At 43.8% G+C, this 13,684-nt stretch overlaps 1 protein-coding gene across 2 annotated transcripts; it reads left to right on the forward strand.

Moving 5' to 3' along the window:
* The first annotated feature begins 7,832 nt into the window (after positions 1–7,832).
* Positions 7,833–13,335, forward strand: RLIM (ring finger protein, LIM domain interacting). 2 transcript variants are annotated; one of them, XM_078380677.1, is made up of 3 exons: positions 7,833–8,636; positions 9,765–9,848; positions 11,089–13,335. In XM_078380677.1, the coding sequence occupies exons 1-3, from the start codon at positions 8,468–8,470 to the stop codon at positions 12,636–12,638; spliced, it is 1,803 nt and encodes a 600-aa protein (XP_078236803.1). In that variant the 5' UTR covers positions 7,833–8,467; the 3' UTR covers positions 12,639–13,335. The 2 variants fall into 2 exon arrangements, with proteins under 2 accessions (XP_078236803.1, XP_078236804.1); XM_078380678.1 differs by having other exon boundaries at positions 8,345–8,636; positions 11,092–13,335.
* Positions 13,336–13,684: the final 349 nt, after the last annotated feature.

The following is a 13,684-nucleotide window of genomic DNA, read 5'->3' on the forward strand; positions in this document are numbered from 1 at the left end:
GTGGATTTGGTTTAAATCAAATGATTAACTAAAAAAACCTGGAATTTTTTAATGATTTAAATAAAAATTCATTTTTAAGAAATTAAATTGTGATTTAAATCAATTTGATTTTGAAAAACCATTAATTTTTATCCACCCTTTTCTAATCACTGCCACCATGCTTTCCAGGCATGAGTAATGTGTTCGTTGGTTTTCCATATTTGTGGAAACTCTGCAATTTGTCTATTAAATAGCTTTCCAGGTTCAATTTACTTGGCAGGTACTAACACCATTCACTCTCTGTTGAATTCACATGTTTTCTAGAAATCATGATGGACCAAGGACAGTTTGAATGTTATAATAAGCTGTTTTATAAATACTTGTACTGTATTTGTGCAAAATCAACCATGTCCACTTTGGGCAAATCATGCAAGAAAATTCTGAAGATTATAATATATCGGATGAATTCTTAAAACTATTTCTGTTGCAGGGACTATATAAATGTAAATGTCAAGAGAATAAATTGCAGCTTTAATACTATCCAAACTTACAAACACACACACACCTATTTAGATCTAAAATGACCTGCTTCAGCCTGTTGGTGTCAAAGTTGGATACAGCCAATCAATTTCTGCCAAGGTAAATCTCAAGGCAAATTTAATTGGCCCCGTTTGAGTTCAAGGAGCAGTTGTAATGGATCAGCTGAGAGGCAGATTTCAGTAATGAGCTTGCTTTTGGAAAACTGTCATGGATTGAGTAGTTCTTGTCGTTTTCATTAGAGCTGATACCACTGAATACCAATTCAGCCAGCTTGGCATGGTTATGGGCTGTGTTTCACTTGGTACAGCTTACAGTTCATTTGACTTTAGACGGAAAGAGGGGTTTGGTAGATGTTTTGAGGCTCATTTTATTGCTTTGGGGGCTGTTGTGAAGGTTAGTTGCGTAATCCAATCTTGGCGTCATGATTTATAGTTGAAGATTAAAAATATGATTCCAAATGTAGCACAGAATCCTGATGTGACCGTAAGGGGACAACTGGTTAAAATAACTATGGCACAAGCATGAAAAGCCAGCACTAAAAGTTTAGAAGACAGGTTATTTGTTTTCCAGAGAAACAGACCCCTATCTGTTACCTTGAGCTAGCTTTTGGAAACTTGACCAATTGTTTGAGGAACCTCCCCTAAGTGACAGGTGTATAAAAGTGGAAAACCACCACAAAATGGTGCAGTATTTTCCTAGTATCATTTCAGGGCTGAGGCCAGCTTGGAGCTGGTCTTTAATAGCATCGTTCATGGATCATGAGGAGTCAAGGGAGGAAAGGTATGTTTATAGAGGCTGGTTGCATCTGGAGATTGGAGAAGAGGTGAGCTTTTTTTTTATTTCGTCCGGCCATCCTGCAGCCTCCTCACAAGACAGACTTTTTTAACCCCTGCATTCCCCTGTCCTCAATCCCCATCCCCTCAAGGCTCTTATAAATTATTATTAGCTCAAGTAGGTCAGACATAATTTTGAGAATAAGACTTGTACTGATAAGGGGGTTAATTTCCCCCCTCTTTTTAATGAGCTAACCAAAGTAATTTTGCCTACCTGGGGAGTATGTGAAAGCCATCATTTTCATTAGTCTATTTTTCTTCCAGTTGAGTAAATACAGGACCACTTAGATATATTGTTAGACATTAATATTTCAAAGGCTTTATATTAGTGGCAAATAATTTTGACAGGACCCAGAACTGGCCAGTTCCAAATCTACTGACATGTGCCAAGGACTGTTTTCCTTAACTCCCAGATTTGCCTTTGGGTGCTACTTACAATTTTCACCTTTTATACACTGCCACCAGAGGAGAATCTCCTCTATGCACCAAATAGGCATAATAACTCTCTGTTGTAAAATGTAACAATATTTATTCACATATGTAAATCAAGGATGGTCTTATTTTATTCGTTCATTAATAGTGCTTTTGACTTGAGATGTTTGCTTGTTTAGACTTACTTTAATCACAGTGTTACCATATTCAAACAGTTTCTTTTATTTTTATCACTATTAATTAATTCAATTCTTAACCAAACCAAATTCCCAAGATCTTGTCCTATTACTAACTCTTTCAATCTCTCTGTATATTCTAGACTATCTTCTCTCTAACACATCAACGGCCCTAACTGTCTAAAACTGTCATTAACTGTCTTTTTGTCTCCTTTTATTCTCTTGGTTCCGCCCCTCCTGTGATGTCATAGGCTCCCACACCACAGCTCTGACCTGACTGACAGGAGTGACCTGAGAGCTATCCGTCACACCTGCCTTATATAACTCTGTCTTGATTAATTTAGCCATCCTTAAATTCATTCATAAGGTTGGTATCCTGTTCAGGTACACCTTGGGGAACAAGTGATATCCAGGCTCCTATCCAGTGGTTTTCTTGACTAAACAGTCGTTGATGATCGGTAGACATCTGATAAGAAATTACTCTCCTAAAATATTTGTTTGTTACTCTGGAGTTGCTGTTTCTGATCTGCTAGATTTAAAGTATTGGGAGTTTTCTTAGGTGCGAATTGTATCAGTCTGCCATCTTCATGGGGTATGGCTGCATTATACATGCTACACGGATAGAGAGGTTTGAATTCAGGCAGGCAGAAATTAATACAGTATTTGGGAGTTACAAATCAATCTAGCCGAGTTTAAACACTTAAATTTTCTTACTTTCTTTGAAAAAGTGGGGAACAATCAAGCAATTGATCTGGGAGCTCTTTTATTTAAATATTTCTTGAGTTTCCAAATTGTCCAGTTCTAGCCACTTTCTGTCAGATGGATCATTTGCATTAATAGATTAAGTAAGTATGGCTCTAACCAACAGATCTGCGTTCCTGATTCTTACAGACTTGAGCTTCTTCAGGATCCAGACTTTTATACTGCTTTGAAAAATCAATATACTTTGAACAAGGAGGCCTCGAACCACATAGGAATTTCTAATTGTCCTATAAGTGCTAAACCCGAGCAGCCTTCAATATTTTTTTACCCATGATACATTGCACTCTGCTAGAAGATGGAGCATACCTTCTGATATGTTACATGTCTAGGATACTCGTCAACACTTGTGTTCAGTTAAAAAAAATGTTAAGGTTTGTGAAGAGATTCTCTGTACAATGTCATGTAAGTTCTGTTCACTCAACTTAAACAGGCTGGTAAGGAACAACCACTCACCTGTAAGGGATTCTTCAGGGTAGCAAGCGTAAATGTTGATCGGTGTCTTGCTCACCCCTGTCTGGGACTTTCACATTACAGGAAGAGCCTTCTGTATTGTCGGCACTGTAACTATACTGAATAATGCTAAGAAATAGTTCTTTGAAGTGGGAACAGACTGAACTGGAGTGGCAGACATTTGAGGAACTACAGACACTTCGGTGGCCCTAGAGAGATGAAATTTTAATTAGCCAAACTGTAGTGAACCTTTTTTAAAAAGTGTAGCTGGTAGAAGGCATTCCATTGAAACTACGATAACTCCAGATATAATTATTGCCATGTTTCTTTGCAGTGTCACTTATGAAAGCTAATGCAGATGGTTGCCCTGCCCGAAGCAGAGGGCACGTGTATTACTCTCTCTCAGATCACAATTTGCAGCAAGTTTTGTACATAAGGTTTAGTGTTTATGTTACTGGAATTATCTTTGCCATATAATTTAGAAAGGAGTGTTTAAAGAAGTTCCTTTGTTTTAATATTTCTGCTGTTCTGTGCATGATTAAGTTTGACACGCTGCTCAGTTGGCTGGCCAGGTATTCCAAGAATGCTGCACTGTCAATACTTGTGATCTCTTCTTATTCCGGAATGGGGTCGTTTGTTAGCAAATGCAGGAAGAAAGGCAGCTTTCCCTGTCGCCTAGCAATAAGCAGGGGAAACCTTGCAGCGTGTCTTTGCTTCCAGTGACTGATAATAACGAAAGGCACCCACAAAGGGGAATACAAGCGACTATTCATAACCGTGGCAAAACAGTGTTCCCTTGTATGAAATGACAGTCATGATGCTGATGTGCTGTCAAGCCAACTGTAACATATGGTGATCCTTTCTCAGAGCTTTCTAGGTAGAGTACTCGGAAGTGGTTTATCCTTCCCTTCTTTTGCGGGTGTCCTGGGACGGTGAAGCTGGCCCAAGGCCACCCAGGCTGGCTCTGCTTGCAGGAGGCACCCTGGGAGAATCGAACTCCCAACCTCTGGCTCCACAGCCAGAGACTTCAACTAGTGAGCTTAAACCAGCCAGCCATCTCTGTCTGTTAACTAAATGGAAAAGGGATGCTCAGAGCTTTCATCTCAGCCATTTGGAGGTACCAATTTGACAAAATCAAGTATTTATGCCACCACAGCCTCCTTCTTGGAGAAGAATGGGGTAAAATTGTAATAACACAAAGCAAAATGTGCTGCTTATATACAGTTGTGTTCAAAATTATTCAACCCCCACTGAAATTGAATGTTTTGGCCATTTTGACATTGATTTTGATCATTCAGTCATCTTGCTTACATTTACATGAAAGAGGCACTTGTAGGTCAGAGAAATATAACCTTAAGTTTATAATGAAATAACCACAAATGTCTTTTCTGTGCTCACATCATTATTAGTTTTTATTCAACCCCCAAGTGACATTCAATCTTAGTACTTAGTACAACATCCTTTTACAGTTATAACAGCTTTTAAACGTGAAGCATAGCTTGACACAAGTGTCTTGCAGCGATCTACGGGTATCTTCGCCCATTCTTCATGGGCAAAAGCCTCCAGTTCAGTCAAATTCTTAGGCTTGCGCACTGCAACTGCTTTCTTTAAGTCCCACCAGAGGTTCTCAATCGGATTTAAGTCTGGTGACTGTGATGGCCACTCCAAAATGTTCCAGCCTTTCCTCTGCAACCATGCTCTAGTGGACTTGGAGGTATGCTTGGGATCATTGTCCTGTTGAAAGGTCCAACGTCTCCCAAGCCTCAGGTGTGTGACGGACTGCATCACATTTTCATCCAATATCTCCTGGTACTGAAGAGAATTCATGGTACCTTGTACACGCTGAAGCTTCCCTGTACCTGCAGAAGCAAAACAGCCCCAAAGCATTATTGACCCTCCGCCATGCTTCACAGTAGGCAAGGTGTTCTTTTCGTCATATGCCTTGTTCTTCCTCCTCCAAACATAGCGTTGATCCATGGGCCCAAACAGTTCTAATTTTTTTTCATCAGTCCACAGAACACTATCCCACAACTTTTGTGGTTTGCCCACATGACTTTTGGCATACTGCAGTCGACTCTTCTTATTCTTGGGAGACAGCAAGGGGGTGCGCCTGGGGGTTCTGGCATGGAGACCTTCATTACGCAGTGTGCGCCTTATTGTCTGAGCTGAAACTTCTATACCCACATCTGACAAATCTTTTTTCAGTTCCTCAGCAGTCACACGGGGACTTTTCACCACTCTACGCTTTAGGTAGCGCACAGCAGTCGAAGTCAGCATCTTCTTTCTTCCACGACCAGGTAGCATTTCAACAGTGCCCTTTGCCTTGAATTTGCGAATGATGCTTCCTATGGTGTCTCTTGGTATGTTTAACTTCTTTGCAATCTTCTTATAGCCATTGCCCTTCCTGTGAAGACAAATCACCTCTTCTCTTGTCTTCCTGGACCATTCTCTTGACTTCACCACGTTTGTAACCACACCAGTAAATGTCTAGAAGGAGCTGAGTATCACAGTCCTTTTAAAGCTGCCTAATTGGTGCTTATTATGCTTGATTGGTGCTCGGTGACATCCACAGGTGTTTTCAATACCTGTTCGAAAACACCTGAATGAACCTCTCTTCTTCAGAGTGGTAGTCTTTAAGGGGTTGAATAATTGTGGCAATGAAGAAACCACAAAAGAAACATTTACTACTGTATTACATAAACAATTGATGTTATTTTAGTTGCATTTGGTTCTTTAAAACGTCCTTGTAGGATTTCATTCTGAATACAATTCCAAATGTACACTATAGTCCCTAAACCCCTTTACAGCATTGGGGGTTGAATAATTTTGAACACAACTGTACAATCCCATACTGCTCATTTGATTCTGCAGGCTACACAGTTGCACACCCACTCGCCCCCCCCCACCCCGGTGAGTTGGGTGCTCAGTTTACCGGCCTCAAAAGGATGGAAGGCTGTGTCAACCCTGAGTCGGCTACCTGAACCTGTTGGGATTGAACTCTGGCCTTGAACTGAGTCCTGAGTGCTGTATTACAATTTAACCACTGCGCCATGAGGCTTCTAATAACTTCTTAATTGATTATATATAAAAGAAACAGTTTGTTTCAAAATAACAACTGCCTTCTTTGTACTTTAGTCAAACATTGTTTGACTGATACCTCATGGGTCAGGGGCCCAACACTAGACACTCTGTCAGTGTTGCAAAAAGTGCCGGAAAATACAATCAAAAAGGGTAAGACTGTTGAGTAGTCCTTGTTAATCCTTGCATGTATTTGATCGCTTGCCCTTGCAGATGTGCATAACCAAAAAGGAGGAACCGGAGGATGAGAGCTGCAGGAGTAGCAGCATCTGACTCAGAGCCGATCCAAGATGGCCTTGTTTTTGGAGGGCTGGGTGTTTGGGCAGTCTGTAGAAACCTCCCTCCTAGTAGGCTGTGTTTAATTATGAAAAAAAGAGATCTAGATCAGTTTTGTTCTGGATGCCTTCTGTTCCTGATAGAAAGTCTTACTTGTCTTAGGTTTTTATATTGTGGTGGTAGTTGCAGGCCGAGGAACACAAGTGTCAAATGTTGAATGGAAAAATGGTTGCACTGTTGGAATAGAACAACTGCACAGTACAGGAGATTTTGCTTCTCTTGGAATGATTAAATTGCTAAGAGACAGGGTATCGCTTCAGAAGTTTGATCACAGCCAAACTATACAAAAACTTCCTTTCGCCAGTGTCAATCTCAAATCTCATTTGGAATTTAAAAAGACTGTGCCAGTCTTAGTTCAGCTTATTTGATGTCTCTCTATGCTTTCTATTTAGTCACGTAATTTTAAAGGATTTTTTGAAAAAACTCGAGTGGTGGTGACATCTGTCATTTGAAGAAACGATCAGATACCTGTAGAATATTTAGGTAACTGTGCCAAGTACCATTTCCATGGAATAGTCCAATACATGGCGTGTTTTCAAGCATCTAGAATGTCTTTGTTGTTTTTCATAGCAGCAGTTTGAGGAATACAACGGATGGAGTTTGCTCACCTAGCTAGTGGACAGTTATGAAGAGTGTTAGTCTTCTTGACTTGATTGGCCTCTGATTAACAGCATTGCCTTCTATTCACATGGCCAACTATTTAAAAATAAAGTGCAGTTTTCACAGCTGCTATATAATGCTGCAAAGAATAGTGACTAAATATGTATATATATACTCAAGCTACAACTTGAATCTCTGCTCGGCCCTAAATTATGCAATCACTATTTATTCTGCAAATTTCACCAGTTTCTTCCTTTGTGTATTTCTGTATTTGTTTAATCATCTGCTTTACGTCAGCTTTAATGTAAGCACAAACCTAACCATTGCCACTCCAGAGTAAGACAACTGAAAAACAAACCAAAAAAAAAATGATCCACCAGCAAAGTACAATCAAGAAACCTGTAAATCAGTAGAATAAGGCAGTGAAAAGAGCTGCCGCCAGTTGCCCATTACAATCCCTTGAGAATAAAGAAGGTCTCAACCTGAGTGCTGTTCTCGGCCCAGTCTGAGCACTTGCTGGGAGAATGCCTTCCGTAGCCAGGCTGCCTTGATTGAACAGGTGTAAAGCAAGGGGCATTGTAGTTTTTGTTGAGGTGGGTACCAGACAGGACGTGCTGTCCCTCAGGTCCTCTACCCACCTGAGAGTAAGGACCCCATTGCATGTTCACTATAAAGTTGGCAAAGGTGCCTGTAATCACATTACGCTGAAGTTGTCCGCACGGCTCTCTCTGGTCAGAAAACATTTCCGGGGGGTTTGATGGGGTTTGAGGGGGCGGCTCTGTCGCTCACCCTCTTGTCATTACAGCACTACAACCTTGCAGGCTGAGTGTCTGAATAGGGTTCTTGCTGCTTTTGACTCGGGGCGCCTGAAGGAGGACCTTGGGCAGATCCTCTGATTTAGACAGGTTCTTTTTCCAGGTCTCAGAGAAGGCAAGGCGGCTGTACAGGATTCTGAATCTGAAAACAGGCAGCCAGGCCTCTGGCTTCTGAAAGGTCCCAGATAGTTGCCGTGCAATTCAAGAATGTTTCTGCTGCCACAGAGGCTAAATATTTAGTGGTGTGTTGCTTTTTAAAAAACCAAAATACTTAGGAAGCACTGAATTCTTCAGACAGTACTGGATTATTTCTTTTTCTTCCTCCCTTGCGCTTTTTGCAGAGTTGTGGCACGTGCATGGCTGTAATTAAAGCTCCAGCTCTCATGCATGAGTCTAGGAACGTGATGGTTCCCCAACAGTTTGCTTTTTCTCCTTCCTTGTAGACGATTCCCCTACCCTTTCCAAGATGGAGAGCTCAGAGGCTAATAATAAAGGAAGCGTGGACCAGTCCGAAGCCCAGCGTCGGAGCCAGCTGGACCGTTTGGATCGGGAAGAAGCTTTCTATCACTTTGTAAATAATCTGAGTGAAGAGGACTACCGGCTGATGAGGGACAACAACTTGCTAGGTACCCCTGGTAAGTTACTTTTTGGAGTCTCTGGCTATCACGTTCACCTTATGTAGAAACTTTACCATTAGGATCAAACTGTGTGTGTTGTGTGTCAGAGTCATCAGCTGAAAGCTAACTGTCAAGATTAGTGCATCGTCTTATTAAATGGACACTTATTTAAACTTTGTTGTACACAATAGCTGCTTTATAGAAATAAGATCGTTATTTTTACTTTATTATTATGTTTACTTTATTATTTAAATGCTTACAGCACACACCACCTATGTCTGCATAATTCGTATGATAAACAGTCTTCTCTTTCACTTGTATCTGATTGTTTTTTTCCTTTTAAGCACCATTCCCAACCAAATTAAATAGAATATTTCTTTAACTCCATGCAGTTATATTGGGTGATTGTTATTGAAGAAACACTTCAAAAACAATACAAGGTTGTGCATTGGTTTCATTAAGAGATGTTTTGGTACACGAGAAGTAGATTGTGGGGTAGTGTTCAGAATACAATGACCTTTTTACAGTGTCACAATATTATGTGACGATTACACTTCCTCACTTTTGTGATATGTGGTGAAACAGCAGTTCATTTTCGTTCTCTTTCTCTCTCATTAGTCTTGGATTATTTTTAGTGCTTAGCAGGTGAACTGAAATGGAGTCCCCTTTCCAGTGCTGTGTATTGAAAGGACTGTGTAGACGACTTATTCTGCTGTCTTTTAACTCTTTCCCTCTTCTATATTTCCGGCCATTCATTTCCTTGAAATACAAGCACTGCTGTCAAATTGTAATTCACGTCCCTCGTTTTGCCTCCTTCCCCACAACAGTTTTCAGAATTTGGTTTGGGTCTTGTCTTACTTCCCCCGCTCCTTTTGTTTCTCTCCTTCCTGGCACACACATCAGCCCTACAGGGTGATACTTGGGAATATTCTTATGCAGGCCCACACTTTATAAATTGAAAATGCACCTCACTATGAAGCAGGAAAAAAAGTGACAAACCAGGTGCTAATCCTTGAGTTTAACGTCTTGGTGGATGCCTCTCTGTTTTGCTAGGGACTCTTGTCACCCTCGCAGGTGTACCCCCTGGTTTCTTGGATGAATAGATGCTGTTTGGCTCATTTCTTGCAAACTGTTCCCCCCCCCCAGGTGAAATTACGGAAGAGGAGTTGCTAAGAAGGCTGCAGCAAATTAAGGAAGGCCCGCCACAGCAAAACATGGAAGACAACAGAGGTATGTGAGGCTCACCTGAAGATTCTGTTGTGCGAATCATGCCAGAAACCCAAGCCATTAAAATGTTGTTGCCAGAACTGTAAGCTCTGCCAGGTTTAAACAGGGCTCCTGGCATCCTCAGTTGTATTCCAGCCTCTTTGCTGCTGCTCTTCTTTGTGTGTGTTTCTGCTAGGCATTTTTAGGTCTTGCCCTGCTACCAGGAGAAAGCAACTAGCTTTCTTTTTCTTTTCTCTTTCCACTGGCTCAGGTGACAAAAAAAAATCACTTGAACTCTGGCAGAATAAAGACCAGCCACCGCCTTAATGCTGGATTGAACAGCAAGATTGCCATTGTGCAAATATGTGGATGCAGAGCAGTCAAATGATTACTCAGCAGTGCAGTCACATCTTTATGCAAGTGAAGTGTGCTTGCATGAGGGAGAATCGGATGCCTTTTTGCATGTAATAATAAAAGACACCACCACTTGCACAAAGTACAGCTGCTGGCACAGACGTCTTGCCTGTCAGATGGCTATGGAAAAACTGCCGTGCATCTGGATGCAGTGGAGCAGATACTTTCCTCCTGGCCCTGGAGGCAGCAGGCTGCCTTTTTTTTCAGGTGCTGAGATCATGGCTTGCCTCTGAAGTGAGTTGCTTGTTATTAACAATTATTATTTGCTAAAGTGCCAAAGGACATAGTCATGTTCCCTAACCTCTGTAAATGCGACAGCTCAGGAGCTGCCAACCAGGTTCTTAAGCAAATAGCATTATTATTGACTACAGAGTTGTGAGTCAGACAGTCAAATTGTTTTGACAGTAACGGGTCTGCCTTGATTAATTTAGGAGGCAGCAGTAAACTGGCGTAGTCTTTAGAATAGCCTAAAGCAATGGTCCCCGATCTTTTTCTCCCCGCGGACTGGCTGGGGAAGGCGGGGCACCCTCTGTGCTCGTGCGCATATGCAAACTAATGCACTCGCGCACAGACTGCGGTGCGGCACTTGCATGGGCACGCTGGAGTGCACACAGATGTGCAAATCAGCTGTGCGGGGTGGTGGGAGGTCTTTCTCTGTGGCCCGGTCCAGCTCAGGCCACGGACTGGCACCAGGCTGCGGACCAGGGGTTGGGGACCTAAAGTGTTTGAAACTGGATATTTGCATGTGAAACTTGAATCTCTGAGAACCCTGTTTTTGAAGCCGTAGCTTAAAAAGCATTTAAACCCAGATTCCTCTAGTGTTCTGACTCTGGCAGTTCCTCTTGTCCAGCAGGTGCAGAGTCCACGGAGGATGTATCTAATGGCGATTCCATCATAGATTGGCTTAATTCGGTTCGACAGACTGGGAATACAACACGAAGTGGGCAAAGAGGAAACCAGTCTTGGAGGGCAGTAAGCCGGACTAACCCAAACAGTGGGGATTTCCGATTCAGTTTGGAAATAAATGTTAATCGGAACAATGGGAACCCAAACCCAGAAACGGAGGGTGAGCCGTCCGTAGAACCGTCGAACGGAGAGGAGCTTGAAAATCACCAAAGTGACACTGAGATGCCTGGGGCTGAGTCTCCTCCACCTGTTGTTCAGCAATCTGATTCAGAAATGGGTGTTCCCGAAGAGATGAACGAAGACCTTCCTCCCCAGAGAGGCCAGAGAAGGTCAAGGAGTCGAAGTCCAGAACAGCGGAGGACGCGTGCTCGGACTGATAGAAGTAGATCCCCTCTTAATCCAGTGAGCGAATCTCCTCGCAGGGTGCATCAGAGCACATCCTCTCAGACCCCCGAGGTTCCCCCAGTGAGCGAAGCTGAAGGAAGCTCAAGGACAAGGCAACACATGGTGATCAGGCAGCACGCCACCCCGCCTGAGATGCCCAGTGAAAACGCAGTGCTCTTTTCAACTCCCGAAGCGAGACCTGCTCCTCAGGTGGCCGGTTCCTCTGAAACCAACAGCAGCTCAGAGCCTGCAGCCCCCGGACAGAGGCCTCCGACAATCGTCCTGGACTTGCAAGTGAGGCGTGTCCGTCCAGGAGAGTATAGGCAGAGGGACAGCATAGCCAACCGAACCCGGTCACGTTCCCAGACCCCGAACAATACTGTCACTTACGAGAGCGAGCGCGGTGGGTTCAGGCGCACCTTTTCGCGCTCGGAGAGGGCTGGGGTGAGAACTTACGTCAGCACCATTCGGATTCCCATTCGTCGGATCTTGAACACAGGCCTCAGCGAGACGACCTCTGTGGCCATCCAGACCATGTTAAGGCAGATCATGACCGGCTTCGGTGAGCTCAGCTACTTCATGTACAGCGATAGCGACGCAGATCCTGGAGGGCCAGCCCCCAATGCCAGCGTGGAAACGACAGAGCCTCCGAACGGGGCTGGCGGTGGGCACGGCAGTTCAAGCAGCGAAGGTTCTGAGGCCGGCCCAGGGGAGGCCTTTGAAGGTGGCAACGAAGGGGGACCCACCGCCGGCACGAGGAGGGAAGGACGGAACGCCAGGGGGTCGGTGACCTTCGAAGAAAGCGGTTCCCTGCCCTTCCTCAGCCTGGCGCAGTTTTTCCTCCTGAACGAAGAGGACGACGACCAGCCCCGAGGGCTGACCAAGGAGCAGATCGACAACCTCGCCATGAGGAATTTTGGCGAAAGCGATGCCCTGAAAACTTGCAGTGTTTGTATCACCGAATACACGGAGGGGAATAAGCTTCGGAAGCTCCCCTGTTCCCACGAGTACCATGTGCACTGCATAGATCGCTGGCTGTCCGAGAATTCGACCTGCCCCATTTGCCGCCGGGCGGTCTTGGCCTCCGGGAACCGAGAGAGCGTGGTCTAAGCGAGCGTGGCGTGCGGACCTTTCAGCCGAGACCTGGGGAGCTAATTCATTGACAAAGAAGCCATTTTTCCGTGGCCCCTTCTGGTGTGGTGGTTCTCAGTGCTAACCAAGAGGTGGGTGCGGTGCTCCCACACGGCGGGGGGACCCACCATAGAAGTGGAAGCTTCCTGATTAAGGTCCCCCAACATAACGCTAGATTTGTGCTGTCAGTTTAAATGAAAAAAAAAAAAGAAGCAGCAAATCTCTCCACATTGGCCCAAAGACACTTGTCTGTTATCTGGTTTCTGTTTTGCAACACGACCAAGGCCCATGCCTTTCTTCCTCACCCTGGTCCGTCGTGAATATTGAAAAACCTTGACTCTGCTCTTCCTGGTGAGGAATAGAACTGGAGTCCTTTGACTGCATTCAGTTTGCGCGTCGTGGTGGATTGAAACAGAGAGAAACTTGGCCACCTGGGCGGGACAGTGAAATCGCACCCCCCTGTGTCTAATTTTAGCTCCTTTCTTGTATAGGGTATTGAACATTAAATGTAAATAACACTAACATTAGCCCCTCTCCCACTGTACAGCTGTCTTAAGCCCAACACTATGGGGTGCCATAGAATGAGCTGATAGTTTAATGGGGATATTTATCTTGCTGTGGAAATATATTAATTAATTGCTTATGCTTGTTTAAATAAACACTTTTGTTTTAAAAATGGTAAAGCTTTTTGTACAGGTCAGTGAGTATTCCCATTGCACTGTTTGTAGTAATGAATGCAGGACCAGAATTGCCACGGTTAAGGATAAGAATGTCTCGGTGTGATTCTCCATACCTGGGCATGATGGCAAAGGGGGTGTTTGTGTGGTGCAAAAATCTTGGCCGCTTCAGGATACTATAGAGTTAAAGCAGTGCAGCAGCTGGAAATGAGGTGAACCCCCCCCTTTTTTTCTCTCTCTCTTTTGGCTTCTGCTTAGCTGTGGGGATGCTGCTGAAAAGAGGCACCAGGGAGGCCTGCTTGCTGCCGGAAAGGCACTTCTCTTCTGAGGGTCTTCGTAAACAAGTCT

Source organism: Pogona vitticeps, chromosome 11, assembly GCF_051106095.1.
Source record: "Pogona vitticeps strain Pit_001003342236 chromosome 11, PviZW2.1, whole genome shotgun sequence".
Lineage (NCBI taxonomy): Eukaryota > Metazoa > Chordata > Lepidosauria > Squamata > Agamidae > Pogona > Pogona vitticeps.

Bases quoted from the DNA above. Each gene is read 5' to 3' on its own strand.
- RLIM (XM_078380677.1), top strand. From the start codon at position 8,468: ATGGAGAGCTCAGAGGCTAATAATAAAGGAAGCGTGGACCAGTCCGAA. The intron at 8,637-9,764 runs GTAAGTTACTTT...CCCCCCCCCCAG, and splicing joins CAACTTGCTAGGTACCCCTG to GTGAAATTACGGAAGAGGAG. The intron at 9,849-11,088 runs GTATGTGAGGCT...CCTCTTGTCCAG, and splicing joins AAACATGGAAGACAACAGAG to CAGGTGCAGAGTCCACGGAG.